The sequence below is a fragment of the Porites lutea genome, chromosome 1, assembly GCF_958299795.1.
Source record: "Porites lutea chromosome 1, jaPorLute2.1, whole genome shotgun sequence".
Taxonomy (NCBI): Eukaryota; Metazoa; Cnidaria; class Anthozoa; order Scleractinia; family Poritidae; genus Porites; species Porites lutea.
The window spans coordinates 43,280,966-43,296,474 of NC_133201.1; the positions used below are offsets into that span (position 1 = coordinate 43,280,966).

Below are 15,509 nucleotides of genomic sequence, written 5' to 3' on the forward strand. Positions count from 1 at the left end.
ATGCACTTGATTTTATTTTATTGGTTAATCACAAGTGATTCATAAATGGGAGAGATATTGACATATCATTTTGTGTCTTTGTTTTTATCAAAGGGGAATAATTTCCTTGATGCTAGGACAAAGGGTAAAATATCGACTGGACCCATGGAGCCCATGAGTCTTCATATTATAGTAATACCCTCTGAAGCTAGCGATTGACAAAGATATTGGTAACAGATAACAGATTATAATACTATTCTGATAATTGCGTTCAATTTATGATCTCACAAATAATAATTCCTAGGAGTCTGGCTAAAAGGAAACACTCTTTTCGCAACTGGCCAAATTTTGCCTGATGAAGATGGACTTATATTTGCAGATTTGCTAAGGTTGCTAAATTTGCATCCCTGAAAACGATGAAGTTTTTAACCCGACTCAAAGTTTTTCCTTGCGTCGGGAAAGTAAGGTTCACGTTCGAAACATCGAAAGGGGAATATTTACGTTTCTAAACTTGTTAGAAACGTTTTCGAGTTTAGCAAACAAAAACGGCTCCTGCAAACACAAAATCAAATCGTTACAGATTAGTACTGTTTTGGAACCTGGGTGATCAGTCCGATTTTTCGAATTTATACTGGTCCGATTTTTCCAATTTATATTGGTCGTATTTATGAAAGAAACTATAGAGAGATTAGTTTATGAGTTCGTTCACAGATACCAAGCATACACATCAGCGCATGTCTGGCCTACATTGTTTTCCTCGTTGAAATTTTCCAGGTCCTCTCCATACCACAGCTGTAATTCTTGGTTTTCTTGAAGGAACTCTGGATTGGCAAAATCGTGAAACACCAGAAAATCCGAATCGGGCTCAAACCCAGGGAGTGCGTACCACGTGTTCATAGACTTGATGCGGATAAATTTCTCGCGTGGAAACAGGACTCGTTTGTACTGTGTAGTAATGAAGGTTCCAAGAGGCGTTGAACCGACGTAGGAATGATTTGTGGAGCAGCCCCATTTGCTGGAGTATGAATCGTGTCCATGGCATTTGTCTTTCTCGCACGTCACACTGCCACTTCGGTGAACGAGCTTGAAAGCAGCTACAAAACCTTCCTTGCTGATTGTAAAGCGGCCTGGCTGGTCTCCACTGACGCCGAAACACACAGGGTTTTCACCGTTAACTTTCTTCCATTGCGGATTTGATTTAGCTAGAAAATAAAATAAAATTTAGCAAATAAGAATAAAAATTTAGAAACTAAAAATAAATTTAGCTAGAAAATAAAAATAAGAGAAAAAAATCGAAAATGTTTTAAGTCTCAAATGTTGTTTTTGGGGGAAAAAGAACGAAAAACAAATAAGTACTGAAAATACGATTAAACAGAAACACTATAAATTGTCTGTTTGTTTTTATGAGTGTTTTCCCAGGGTTTGTTAAATCATGCAAAATAAACATGACGGAGTTTGAGGAACGTTGTCTAATAGCCGGGGTTCTCGCACTGGCTTACGAGCGCCTTCTTTTTACGTTAATGTCTCAGTACTACATAGCGACACGCTGCATTTTTTGCAACATCTAGGTAACATTTATCTATTTTATTATATTGTAGTAGTTAATGAATTTTTAATGACTATAAATAACTGGGAAAACGTTTCAGGAATTAAGTAGTATGTTAAACAAACACAAAGGCTAAAGTTCAAAATTACATTCATATTTTGAGTGATTTGAATCAAGAAAATTTCAGTCTATTTTTACAGAAGAGCCAGCTATTTACGACATGCAAGACTAAGCGCAGCTCAAACACTACGAGGGAGGGACACGTTTTAAATTTTTGTTTACTGCAGTACTGTTGTAGCTTTGATTAGTGCTGGTTTTTCCCTTGTATCCTTTGTTATTGCTCAGAGTCTAAATTACACCGTTCGGAGAGGAGTGCAGATTTGGAAAATCGTCTTTTACGTCCACCCCACCCTTCCCTAAGATTTCGAAAAGTCCATCTGTGGAGTACAGTCAAATCTCGACTCTAGATCGACTAGTCAAATCTCTTTAAGACGGACGGACACCTTTGGGAACGGCAAGAAGTCTCCGTAATAAAGAGAGTAAAGAAAGGCAGGGACCAGCTATAGGTGTCCGCCGTTTTACAGGAGATTTCCTCTTATAGAGCTGTCCGGTCAGAGAGAGTCGACTGTAATGCAAAGCAAATAGCATCCTGCGAAAATACTGTATTCAGTTTCAAAAGTCACAAGGACGTCATATGTGTCTCTCTAATTATCAATAAGCTGACAAGGGGAGAAAAAGGTTTTAGGAGTGACTACGCACGTACATTCTACATTTCTTTGTTATCTTTCGCAAATGTAAACTTAGATAGAATAAAGGTTCCCTTGGGGAACGTCCAGAGGAAGATCGATTTTCCTTTACTGTAATTTCTCGTTTTGAAGGAAAAGCTTCCGAAAGGATTTTAGTTGGACATTGGACGACTACTAATCGCGTTTAACTCGAATAAAACCAGAAGGAACATTTACAAATTAAGTTAATCAACAGTATGTATTACAATTTTTTTCCAGTGCCGTTTCCTTGGTTTCATCATTCCAACATGCTTAAATCCCTAATGCACCGCACTTATTCAGTAAAAAAAATGCAAAGGACGGTCTTTGTGCACATGTCACACGGCCTTAGTTTCATTTGAGAAGGCAAACCTTATGTCTCTAAAGAACTTACTTGATTTCTTTGGACACATCGTCTGCATTCCTTGTCTCAGGGAGCCCGCCTCGTTCTGGAGCAATGTTTGAATCTGCTTTTCTTGTTCTTTAGAGAATTTATTGCACGAGCAACAGCCTTTATGTGCTGCCGCAAAAGACGAGTGAAACAGTGCAGCAAATGTGCACATCGCAATAAGCAAACTCTTCATGACGATGCTGAGGGAGAGACGATTCTGCCCTGTAGCTGTCGACGAGGCAGGTATCGGTTAACTGAAAAGATGGATATAATTGTGTGCTTTTAAAACCCGATTTTCACCTGTAGCTGTGAAAACGTTTTCAACAGCTATTGACACCTCACGCAGTCTTTGAAATTGGATCAAAACGGATTTGTCTGACAAACGGATTAAAACTAACGGAGCAATTAACAGGCGGCGATGTTACAGGAATATCCGGATCACGTCCAGAAAATAGCACCAAGAGTAAAAACAGTGAACGATATTCAGTGTAACGAAAGATGAATTATAGAGTACAAACTGTTACTCCCCTTTTCTCGATTAGAAACATTACCTTCCAATCGCCTGTCTTATCACGACCACACCCTGTCACACGTCTATGAACTCGCGAAGCACAGCATTTGCCATGGTCAAGCTTTACACGCAAAAATATTTGTATTATCAAATTATCCCTTAACAATTTCGGCTTCAGAGAGCAATTAGGATCTCGGAATTTGAAAGCGACAACGTGTTATTCTATCCGTTTCACTGTTTATATGCACTTAATTTGAACGGATGCTGAATGCTTGTTCCAACTACTTATAATTATGTATAACAAGCTTACCTGTTAACGGAACCTGAGGCTGTTATTTTGAGTTTCTATATGGACCAGTTAGTTAAAACCTATCGACACTGCGAGAATGAGTGCCTTATTAAATTAATGAAGTGGCGTCCAAAGCCGCGAAAATATGGCTTCGCCACTGAGTCCGAAATTTTACAGACGTTTGTATAGTGGGGCGCCAAACTTGGCCCCCACTGTAAAATTTTGTGACTTTTTGATTCAATAGTTTTCATCAAATCACTTTCAAACTTGGAAACTTTTTTTCAAAAAAGATTTTAAGGCGTTCTTTCCTGTGGTGTCGACGGGTTTTTGCTAGCTGGTCCATGTCAATAGTTGAAAAAAGCGTGCAAGAATGTATTCTTATAAGGTCGATTGACTAGGATCGGATGCCAGATTCTTTGTTTTTTTTTTTGTTTTGCTCAAAGCTGAGCGAAGGCAAAAGGTCATTTTTTTACTTTTTATGCGCGGAACTTGTTTTAACATTTCCTGAACTCGAATGTCACAAAGTGCTTGAAATTCATGGCTCACTTTCCGCAAAAGGTCATTCCAGGCATTTTTGCTTTGACAAAGACTGAATGGTCAATGCTTAGGTGGTGTTTTACTTATAATTCGAGCTAAATACCCGTCTTTAAGGTTAGGTTTTGGGAAAACTTTTAAACGCACTATTTGTGTTAGACTCTAACTTCTTGGAGAGTCTTCTTTTAAAATTTTGATCAAAATCCATTTTTGGCTATAAAAACATTCGTGTTTATGGGAAGAGCAGAGAGTTTTCAGGGGCACCCAACGACAATTTTCGGAAAATTATCTGTTCGGAAGACGATTTGAGGTCTAGAATTTTCGGATCATTTTCTGACAAATTTCTTGCTTGCCTGCCTCTACTAGGATTTTCCAACTTCAAAAAAATCGTATAATTGCCCATTTTTAACGGATTTTTACCCTAAAAAGGTCACCTAGAATTTTCGGGAGTCTTTTTACTCGCAGAAATTTTCGAAAAGGTAAATTTTGATCCCTATAATTTTCGGATCACTATACTTTCAGCTAGGAAATCCGAAGAGATGAAAAATTTTTAGGGGATAAAAATAAGCCTTTATCTACCGTTTAAATACTAAAGTACGTTCAACAATGCTATGTTTATGTGGTTTTGAACTATACTCTCGTTGGGTGCCCCTGAGTTTTCTAGAGGCGTTTTGGTGAAGCGCCGACAGGATATTTTACGTAAATTACCATGATTGTGTTTAAAAGCCCAGCTGGAGGAAACATAGCGGGAGACACTTTCCTTTCCCTGCCAGACGGGTAGAAAATGGATGGATTCAACAGAATGCACGCAAGAGGAAGAGAGAACGCGGCGTTTATATGCTAAAGCTAAACGCCTAAGTGATGCGGCATATCTTTATTGTACAAAGGGGGTTTTAATTTAGGATCCAGATTTAAAATTTTTTGAAAGCAACTCGTAAACCGTGAAAAAAAGTTGCGTAACTTACGAGACTTAGGTGACGATACGTTAGACATGCCCATACACCCCGTGGGAATGCAACTCGTTGCATATACTAAGCAGAAATCCCTTTTCCCTATTACAGAAATCAGAGCTTTAGTTTTAGTTAAACAACCCATCACTTTAAACGATGCCTTTTTTTAGTTCTTAGCTCTCTGGTTTTTCGAGACAGTATTTAAGACACAAGTTTGTTAAAAAACCACTTCCTTTAGAGATCAACGCATGCGCAAGCATTGTAACTCACCCCAATCATACAGACCTGGAAAAATATTTCTGACAGAAAAAAATGCGACTTTCGCGGCCTAGTTGATGAACGCATTTCAGTCAAAGCTCTTCAATTCGGATAGATGCGCGGCAGTAGGGACTAGCTAGTTGGACTTTTTGGGACTTTTTCATGGAGACGAAATGCCCGTTGATAGCGAGGTTTTCGTAGTGTAGTCGGCCGTTTTCATTCGAATTCTGACAGCTTTGCTTATTGTCTTATAACGAACCTGTATGGAAAACGCAAAAACTAGCTTGAACGGCTTTGTGGGTTGAACTGTAGAACCAGTCCCTTCTTTCTTGTATGGTGATTGCGGTACACTACTTTTAAGTAAAAATAATTGCCACAGTTGAGCTGGAATTAAATTGTTCCGAAATGGTAAATAATTAGCAGTTGAAGTCAGTTGATTTTGCTTTAATTACATAGCTCCAGGCATCCACCAGGCAAACACTATTTTCACTGATCTTTTCTTTATATTTCCTAATCGCTTTTTACTAATTTGTAACATAGGCGAGATGATTAAAAAAAATTAACAGATCATAAGAAAAGATGGAAGTCTTATCCGTCTCGAAAATCAACAATCGTGAAAGGATGAAAAACTCTGCCTGATCACGCAATAGGTGGTTTTCACGTTACGTCATCGCCGCCATGCTGGTGGACGGTAAACAAAAGATCGCTCATTAGCTCGCTTTGTTTGTCCACCAGCATTTGTTCATTTCACCATTGTTATTTGTGTCTCCCGAGATTGCATGAAAACCACCTATTCGGCTGAAACTTCAGCATTTGTTACAAAAGGTTCTCGAGGACAGTTATCGATAGCTCTCACTTGAAGGATTATTATTCTTGAGGAAGTCATATAATTAGTTACTACAATTTACGACTTTATTTCATGACTGGGGGTTAACTAAGTCGGTGGCCATAAAGTCATAAAGGAATTCAACAGCTTTTAGCTTAACTTGATAGTAGATTCAGGTCAGAGGCGTTCAGTCAAAGGCTCTCAGAACTGCGCGTCACGACTATTTTATTTCAGGACTTTGTTGGGTCAGAGGTGGTGAGCGTGGTCCATAATAGGTTCATAAAATGGTGTGGATCAGTTTTGTGGAAGAATCTTTTCAAACCAACCATCCATTTCAGTTTTCTGCTAAAGATAGAGTTTTATACCATCAGTGAACGTGGTTACCACGTGGCCAGCACGACGTAAATCAGCGTTATTTTTGCCTTCTCTCCTAACCAGCAACAAGCTTGTGAAAATTCGCACTCATCCAAAAGGGATAATCTCCTTAGACAGCAAAACGTCACTAATGCTTTAATGACAACAACAAAACGTGCAAAGAAACGAGACTAGCTTTTCAGATTGAACGAGACAGTTCAGTTCATTGCTTTGAAAACATTAAATCCTTTTACGATAACTTTAATATCCGTTATCATCCTTAAAACTATGCATTTAGGCGTAACAAAGCATTTTGTGCTTATAACTTGATACACAGCGGGATTTTGGCACGGGGGTATGTTACATAACAGCTTATCAGCAAGTACTGACCTTGTTATATTACATAACAACTACGTTTTTTAGGGCACCAAAAATATTGTACATTCATAAGAAAATACCACAATAAATTCTGGACCACAACCCTGGAAAACATTGTTTACAGTCTTACAAAAGAAAAACGGAGAGGCGAGTTTGTTCAGCTGTGTTGTTTCGTCACATGTTCCCTTATCCGAAAAAAAAGGCTGCTTGATCTCATGCTTTCTAGGATACAGTTTAACTTTGTACCCGGGGCGGGGGGGGGTACTCAATATAATGGCCTTTATGGTGAGTGGGGAGGCTCCACCCTAGAGGGGCTTCTTCTTCAGGCATCGGTTGTACGGAAGAGTAGGGGTTTTCATTAGTTGAAGTATGTGAAAGGGAAATCTATCAATGCGGTCTGTAATAAGGCCAAAAAGGACTAACAGAAGCATTTTATGGCTATGACTAGAGTAGAGAAAATGGTTCTGGTTTACTTATATTTATTCGTATTTAAAGACGGAGCATTTACAGCAGTTAAAGGGGTCCAGCGTTTAAAACTAGCATGTGAAAGGGGTACACTGAAAATTAAGAAGATCTGTTTCAGCCCCAAAGTGCCAATTCAGCCCTGCAGGGCAAAGTCTGATTCAGCCCATTCTGGAGCCATTTGAACACAAATCAAAAGGTTATTCCAGCCCACGCTGGGGCCCATTTCAGCCCTTGAGTCCAAATCAGCCCTATGCAATTGGGCTGAATTGGCCCTGATTTAGGGAAGCCAAATTAGACTCAAAAATAGGACTGTATTTTACTCACGGAAACGGTCCCTTTTGTGGGGATTAAACAGATCTTTATGATCTACATTGTACCATTTGTCAATAAAAGTTATACGAAAAGGGTACCTTTTCTGCCAAAAATACAGTATAGTAAAATAGTAAAATAAATTAATAAAATAGTATATAAAAGGGTAAGGGATTGGACCTTTTTGGGGCGAAGCCTTCCCGTATAAAACTTTGTAGGGCACCCTCCTGGGCTTTGTCCATCTGCTTTTAGTGAAATAAGTTCACTAAGGTCAGTCAGAGTTTTCTCCTAACAAAATATTTCAGAAATTCAGAAGCACTCAGACGAAAAGGAAATGTGTTCTTTTTGTGAAACAGAAGAAAGTTGCGAGTTTTTCATCTTTTAGTTCTGTCGCTTTATTTTAAGAATAATAAAGTCTATTTACTTAATATCATTAAAATGTTTATGTTGTCCCATCAGTAAACGCTTCAGCAGTGATTATCCTATCTTCTTCGTCTTTTTTTTGTTTGGAGACTATAATTATACGGTTCCGAGTTTAGCTCAGAAATTAAATCGGACCCCCCGACTTATAAACTGTCTGTCAGATTAATGACCTTGAGTGGTTTGGTTCATGGACTGTTTTTTTAGATTAAAAAACTTAAGTCCTCAAGACTGAATTTATAGCATTCCACTTGTCGGAGGTACGACGTCGACTTCGTAAAAGCTGAGTTCTCGAGTAGAATTTTTAGTATTGATTTCTGGCAACATGAACATACGGTTGTTGACCATTTTCTTTGTGGTTCTTTGCGTTGCGTTTCCTTGCAGCAAAGCTAGCCCTGATGACACATGCCCTTTGCTAAAGCCAAAATTTATGGAAGGTTTTAGCAAAGTCATGGCTGAGCAACGAAATGTATTTTTAAGAGAGTCCAAGAAGCTCTGCGAAGGTAGGATCAGTAACTAACTATGTGTCAAACTTTTCTTTTCGGACACTTCTGTGATACGGACACCTCTCTTCCTAGGACAGTAGTTCCTTCGGTCCCAGAGATGTTAAGCCTCTCTATGGGTACCTGTGGACATCGTTTTCGTCACGCGTTTTTCCATCAAATCGTCGGTTTTTCAACGCGAAATCCTCGCATATCAAGTGTGAGGTAATGCTTCTAGCGAGCCCGAACAAGCACGACATTGACGAACGAAACGAGAAAATATTATGAAACAGGCAACAGCTTTAATAAGCAAAACAAAAACTCTGAATGTGCACCACAGTTTTTGGTAGATTTCTTTGCCTTCATCGAGTGAATGACGTTGTCCATTTTGATCAGAATAGCAATGGGATTGTCCATTTTATCGTCATCAATAGCGGTCTTTGCGACTGAGTCTCAGAGATTCTAAACTTCATCCAATCGCTTCCTGTATATTACAGACTCGGTACAGACACCTCTGCGTGTAATGCTAACACTTGGCACTGTACCTTTGTTATTCCTTTCCTTCACCAGTTTTACTTTAAACTTCAACGCTGTAACCTTTCGCCCGTAAGCGAACTCTCCATTTGAGGGAGTAGCGACTTGCGAGAAGTCACGCGAGAACCGCACGCGAAAGAAGACGCGAGTCATAATATGGAGAGCTTGCTCGTAAGCTATGTGATCTTTAATCACGATATATGTAGTAGTTGTAGTGCTGGTCTTTGCTATCACAGCCATATGAGCATACCCTTTTAAATAGACTTTAAAACAGGTGTATATGTTTTAAGATTTTTTTATTTCCCCGCTTTTACCTTATCAAAAAGCATACCACCAACCGTTTGCCGTCTTATGGGCCCGCCGCCTGAGAACATTATTCTAGTATCTTCTATCATGATTTGCAAAAAGCGCTGGCTTTTGTTGCCGATCGAAAACCCTTCGATCGGTTCGCGTCCACACTACTGTTTTGATGCGTTTTCGACTTTCCAAAACAAAAACGTTTGAAAACGAAAGAATTGCACGTTGCGACGTAAGTTGAACTCTAGGTAAGCACATGCTACAAACACATGCGCTTGCGATGTTTTTGTAGTGATGCGTTTTCGACCATTTTTGACCGTCCGCACTAATACGATATGTATGCGTTTGTGTTTTGATCCACTTTCAAGAGCGTTTTCAGATCGATGCCTTTTTGACGAAAACACTCCGCGTATTAGTGTGGACGGAAAGCCTAAACGCATAAAATATATGCGATTTCAAACGAAAACATGTTAGTGTGGAAGCGGCCCCCCTCCTTATGCTTCAGCCCAGTATAAACGGAGATTACTAAACCTGTTGTATTGCATGGGGTTCATAAGTGATTTAGGTGGATCTGGTATTGACTGGGTATTTATTGTTTGCATTTCACGAGTCAATATTTGCAATGTATGGCTTCAAAAGAGCTCGAGTTGGGAGCGGTTACAACTGCCTTTTCAGGCGAAAACATGAACGGGTCCTGAACACCATTGGCGGTATTAGAGAACTTAGGTCCCTATATACCTTTCTTAAGAAACAATGGAATACCTATCAGAGCGGTCGGCTAATTACGCATAGATAAAGATAGCAATTATTTTAGGCTTACTCAAAGAACACAATAACGCCAGCATATTTTTAGGTTTAATTCAATTCTTTGTAAAGAAAGATAAATTCCTTTCCATCTCTGTAGATAGATGGCTCAACTTGACTCAAGAGGTCGTTTGCTTTGGAGCGCGTGATAGCAAGTTTGCTTCAGTTGTGATACCTTTGGAAGGCTTTCTTACCTCACTCAAGCTGATTCACGTGACTGGTCACGTGTCATGCGACCCAAATGCCCCTCAACATGACAGGAAATGGGGCTGTTCTCGAAGCCATCCCAAACTAGGCAGAACCCCCTTCAATATTGTCGTTACAGCCGGCAAACACAATGGAATCCTTTTTCCAATAGACCTTTTTATGAAAGATTCGAAAAAAGAATCTCTGTGGTACGACATAACGGATGGGGATCCTGACGCGCTGGAACTGGTCCTTGGAGATTTGTCATATCCTTACTACGTCACTTCCGGACAAGAGCTTCGAATCTGGCTAGGGAAGGACTACCAGAATGTTGGCAAGGTAGAAGTCGAAGGGAAAGTTTGCTTCGCTGTCAAGGGATGGTTCATTTAGTAGGTCGCGATTCTTAAACTTTAGTAGCTGCAGTCAAAATTAGTTGAGACATTTTAGCATCGTCCGTTTAGGCCCCTTTCAGTAACGTTCAATTTGGATTAAAGTAATATTTTACATATCATCATCATTATCATCATCATCATCATCATCGTCATCATCATTATCATCATCATCATCATCATCATTGCTAATATCATTTTCATGAAAGTAATGACAGGAAGCAAATTTGAATAACGGTCTCAACTGAAAACCTGGGAGACCCCTGCAGTGACTAACTGGCTGCCTTGTCTACTTATCAAATGAAGATACTAAAGTTCCAGGTTCTTATTGTTACGGAGACAAACATATGACTGCTCGCAGATCAGAGTTTCCATGACCACTCAGATTTAAATACATAACTTTAAATTTGTAGAAATGTCAGTTTACAGTAATGTTGTAGTATAACAAAAAAAAAACAGAAATAAACAAAAAATACAAGCTTCTTCCCTTTCAAATGTTTACTATATATGTAGTGTCGCCACCATATCGGCAGAAAGTAGATACTGTCAGTTTAAGAACTCCGAGCATTTTGATTCTCTGACTGGCTGAAACATTTTTGCTGAAGGCTTTCTTCCTTAGAGTGCACAATTCTGTTTATTACTTTTAGTTAAATAATGGATTCAGTGTTTAGGCAGTGTTAAGACTGTATCTGTATATGTAATAAATTAAGTGGGTCATGCATAGTGTTGTCAGCTCTATTTTTTTTTCCTTTTTGCTAATTAGACCTATTGATTTTTTTTCTCCGTTCTCGTTACCTAAGCCGTTTAGCATTATGTGATTTTATTTTTCACATGGTGCTATTTATTTAGTTGGTAGGTCTAACTTTTGCGTCTGTGAATGAAATCCTATGGTGTTACCATTCAAATGAAACCTCTTCAGCAGTACTTTCACATGCTGCTATTTACTTAGTATGGGGTTCTTCGAGGTCTGTGGATGAAATCGTATGGTTTGACCATACACATAAAACCTCTTCGGTAGTGCGTTTACATTTTAAGTAATATATCAAACATGAGATGCAGTGTTTCATCACCAGATGAAACACCGAGAAGAGAGTTGAAAATACGACGCGCAGCGGAGTATTTTTGACGAACTTCGAGGTGTTTCATCTGGTGATGAAACACTGTGTCGAATGTTTGATATTTCTTCTCAAACAAAATCATTTTTGAAGGAGAAATTAAGGATGCAAATACTAAGCAGTGTTTCATCCGATTTCCAAACACTCATTAAACATTAATTTCCTTTGTATTTTCTTAATGAATTATTAATGAGTTTGAGAAGGTTTTATCTACTATTTGAAACTGAATTTGGAATCTTAGTAAAAATTCTAGTTTAGGTTGGTTGGGGGAGTGTCATCGCTCGTAAGGTATGAATCATCATATTTTTTTTCTCAGTTGTGTAGAAGCTGCTCGTAAGGTCTCTCCTGATTGGTCGCAGAAAACAATGACACGTCATTCTTTCAATTGTTTCAGTATTGTTTGGGGTCACGGTTTGGCAACATTGGTGACTTCTCTTCTTAGCGGCTGCTACATGACAAGTCTGCAGATGTGTTTCATATTCAAATTGTGTGTACTTGTTACGGCCCCTGAAATAACGAGTAAACTCAAATTTGTTTTGGCTTCATCTGTTTTCGTTTGTTCATTCTTCTATTTATCAACATCGTTTTCTTAGATCCGGCAACTGAACTCTTTGTTTCCAACAGTCGTGCCATCAAATGATCTAAAATTTTAGGTAGATATTTATTGGGTCGAAAAAAGATAAAATATTCGGGTGATATTTATTTGGGTTGAAAAAAGGTTAAATATTACAACTCTGGGAAGACCTCACGGGATTGGCTGGGAAAACAATGAACAAAAATATTTAACAATGGAACCTAACCCGAAAACGTAAGAGCTACAACATATTGGGGTCCAGTAGAAATTAGAGGTTCTGAAGAGCTGTAAGGCTACAGGGGTCGAAAATAGACGACGAGTTGGTTCGGAGAAGTTTTTTTTTTCCGAAAAAAAAAGAACGTTTCATGGATAGCGGCTCCCCTACTGACAGGCATACTATTTTTAAGGAAAAATATAACTTGCTCAGATCACAGTTTATTTGAAGAGGACAAGACCGAGCTTATCGGAAGCTAAAAAAAAGGAGATAAAGTGTATGTAGTAGACACGTACAAGTACGATAGTATCAACATCAAACGACGTATAAACTGTGAGGGTACCAATAATAATTTTAAATTACACGAAAGGTTTGACTCCATCCGACTTTTCGACATTTTAGACAAACATTCCTATCACCTCTATTTTTGTTTTTTCATCAGTAATTTAATCACTCCCTTTTGAACTGACATCTGCAACGATAAATTTTAATTAAATTGTTCTATGGTAATACACAAATAAAATTTCTAGGAGATTATTGCTTTCCGGTTTCAGGGGCATTCTCTTTTTTTAATTACCGTAATTGTCTAGCTAAAAGAAGGTCTTCCTTTTCCTGTTTTTCTTGGCATTGAGATCAAGAGTCAGTCAAGAAGACTGAAGTTAATTTTGTTCTACTGGAAAGCTAAATAATTCACGACATCTTGCGCAAAGTTACTTCTTCTGAGTTATTATCATCATAGAAAATTATATTTAAAATGGCCAATGAGAAAGGATTTCAGTCGAGAAAGAAACGCCCGAGGTTCTTTCTTTGTGGAATATGTAACGTTGTCTCGATAGCTGAAAATACGGCAAATGAAAAAGACGCCACCGAAGACACTGCTCAGAGAGATGAAGAAAAGCGTCTGAGTTCTACAATGGCTCGTAACAAGGATACTGAACGTTCACTACATACAGATACTTCGGAGTCTTCGCTGAATACGAAACATTCCATCTCAAGAGACGTCGAAGATACAGGATTAAAAGCACTGGCTCAGACTCAGAGTTCGTCACAAATGATGGTGTCTCGTTACGGCGAAGAGGTGGAAACATTTCCAAGAGCAGAAGGAAAAATATGCTGGAACGAGTGTCTCAAAAAGCTGGAAAATTTTGACAGCGACAAGGACGGAAAAATAATTGACAAGGACAGCAGTGATAGGGGTCTTATCTCGTCAAAATCTTCACAGAAAGTCTCAGAAAAAGAAAACCTCAACTGTGAAGAGATTTCATCGAAAGGAGAAATGGCTAGCGGTCCTTCGGAAGCACTACCGGTTGATGGACTAGAAAATGAAAAAGACAATGGAAGGCAGAAACGGAATTCTTCTCCAAAAGATTTAAAGACCTTCGTCCCAGTAAGTGGTCACAGCTTGGAGTTATTTGAGTCTACTGAAGCCAAGATTGCACCTGATAATGAGAAGTCAACAACGGGAAGTCATGAAAAGACGAACGTGCCCGAAATTCAAATAAACGACACTGAATCCAAACATGCCTGGCATGAAGAGGAAAAGCCCTTACCAGGGAGCCGCTGGAAACGTATCGTTGCTCTAAGAACAAACTCAGGCCGTGGGAAAAAAATGCAACGAGATTCTGCTACAATCAACGAGGAGTACGAACTGATAGTCTCCACTTTGAAAGAGTACGGTGTGTGGTAATAGAAGCTGTATCAAAAGCGTAAGGTTTATAAACCGGCTCTAGTCTGCATGTAGGAAATCCCTTTGAATAAAACGTGTTTAATTTGACAAGAGCTAAAGGACTATTTACAATGATATATTTTGTGATGTCTGTACAAATAACTTAGATATCAATTCTGTATAAAAATAACAATTGCGGCACAAAGAAAATTTTCAGATTATCAGGCACGGAGAGGGTAAAAAATACACAGTTAATTAAGCCAAGTGGTTGGCATAATTTCCAGTGTAGGTCTGATCTATAAGTACACGGATATTTTTGCCCTTTAAGTCAATGTTTGAGCTCAAAGATTGTCTGTGGCAACTGAAAATTTTTACGTGAAAGCCTTTGAGCAGAAGCGCTAAATTGCGCTTTTTGCTGCTGAATGTTTTACGAAATAAACATTTGACTTTGAAAAAGGAATAAATTTGTAGGCTGTGCGGGGAAGTAAATCACTTTTTCTTTCCCTTGGAAGGTGTCTTTCGTCCTCCCTTGGCTGTAGAAGCACTCTTTCGGCTTTTGCTCGGTGATGGTGATCTTTCTCTTTCCTTAGCTGCCTCTGCCGCTTGTGCTTCTTCTTTCAGCTTTTCAGCTTCCAGGAATTTCTGTCTGTATGCTTCTCGTCTCTGGTTCACTTCACTCCGTGCTTTGTCTAAAGCGGCCTAGCAGAGGGAAAAAGAAAAGGAAATTTCAGTTTTCCATTCTTATTTTGATGACTCTCTACGTTTTCTTTGCCCTTCTCGCGCGTGGAAAGATATATTTAACAATTATTCCTCGAGCCCGAATGGGCTCTGAGTCAATAGCCCATGAGGCCGAAGGCCGAATGGGCTATTGACTCAGAGGCCATGAGGGCGAGAGGAATAATTGTTTTAGAAAAATCCAACTAGTTGGTCAAAAAATATCGAGACAAAACAACTTTAACTAGATAAAGCTAGTCTAAGACTTTAATCCTTTTTTGCCACCAAAAAGCCGGCGCTTTTCGCTACTAGTAGGCTATCGCATATAGCCTAGTAGTAGCTCAACCAATCAGAACGCAGCATCGATAATAGACCACTAGTTGGATTTTACTAAAAGTCGTTACCCACTTTATATACAGAATTCTACGTTATCGTTAACGGTCTTTTAAAACTTTCTTTCAGTAATAAGAGAAACATCTTTGCAAACCATGACGTAAAAAAATATAATCGCGTAAAAAATAGCGCGATACGGCTTTGAGCGCGCGCTAGCTTTCGTCACC

The 15,509-nt window shown here is 38.9% G+C and overlaps 3 protein-coding genes across 6 annotated transcripts in view; 1 reads left to right on the top strand and 2 right to left on the bottom strand.

Annotated features, from left to right (window-relative positions):
- Positions 1 to 3,822, bottom strand: LOC140951773 (uncharacterized). 2 transcript variants are annotated; one of them, XM_073401120.1, is made up of 3 exons: positions 3,502 to 3,822; positions 2,684 to 2,934; positions 1 to 1,181 (listed from the first exon to the last, which is right to left on the bottom strand). In XM_073401120.1, exons 2-3 carry the CDS (start codon positions 2,871 to 2,873, stop codon positions 685 to 687), a joined length of 687 nt encoding a protein of 228 aa, XP_073257221.1. In that variant the 5' UTR covers positions 2,874 to 2,934; positions 3,502 to 3,822; the 3' UTR covers positions 1 to 684. The 2 variants fall into 2 exon arrangements, with proteins under 2 accessions (XP_073257221.1, XP_073257229.1); XM_073401128.1 differs by lacking the exon at positions 3,502 to 3,822 and having other exon boundaries at positions 2,684 to 3,029.
- A 4,376-nt stretch (positions 3,823 to 8,198) lies between these two features.
- Positions 8,199 to 11,346, top strand: LOC140938721 (uncharacterized). The gene is made up of 2 exons (XM_073388229.1): positions 8,199 to 8,477; positions 10,192 to 11,346. The coding sequence occupies exons 1-2, from the start codon at positions 8,300 to 8,302 to the stop codon at positions 10,665 to 10,667; spliced, it is 654 nt and encodes a 217-aa protein (XP_073244330.1). The 5' UTR covers positions 8,199 to 8,299; the 3' UTR covers positions 10,668 to 11,346.
- A 2,972-nt stretch (positions 11,347 to 14,318) lies between these two features.
- LOC140951797 (androglobin-like) overlaps positions 14,319 to 15,509 on the bottom strand; it is a 37,885-nt gene continuing 36,694 nt past the window's right edge. For all 3 annotated transcript variants that reach the window (XM_073401147.1, XM_073401156.1, XM_073401164.1), the window contains exon 34: positions 14,319 to 14,934. In XM_073401147.1, the coding sequence (XP_073257248.1) occupies positions 14,725 to 14,934 (210 nt within the window). In that variant the 3' untranslated portion in view covers positions 14,319 to 14,724. The remainder of the gene's footprint in view (positions 14,935 to 15,509) is intronic.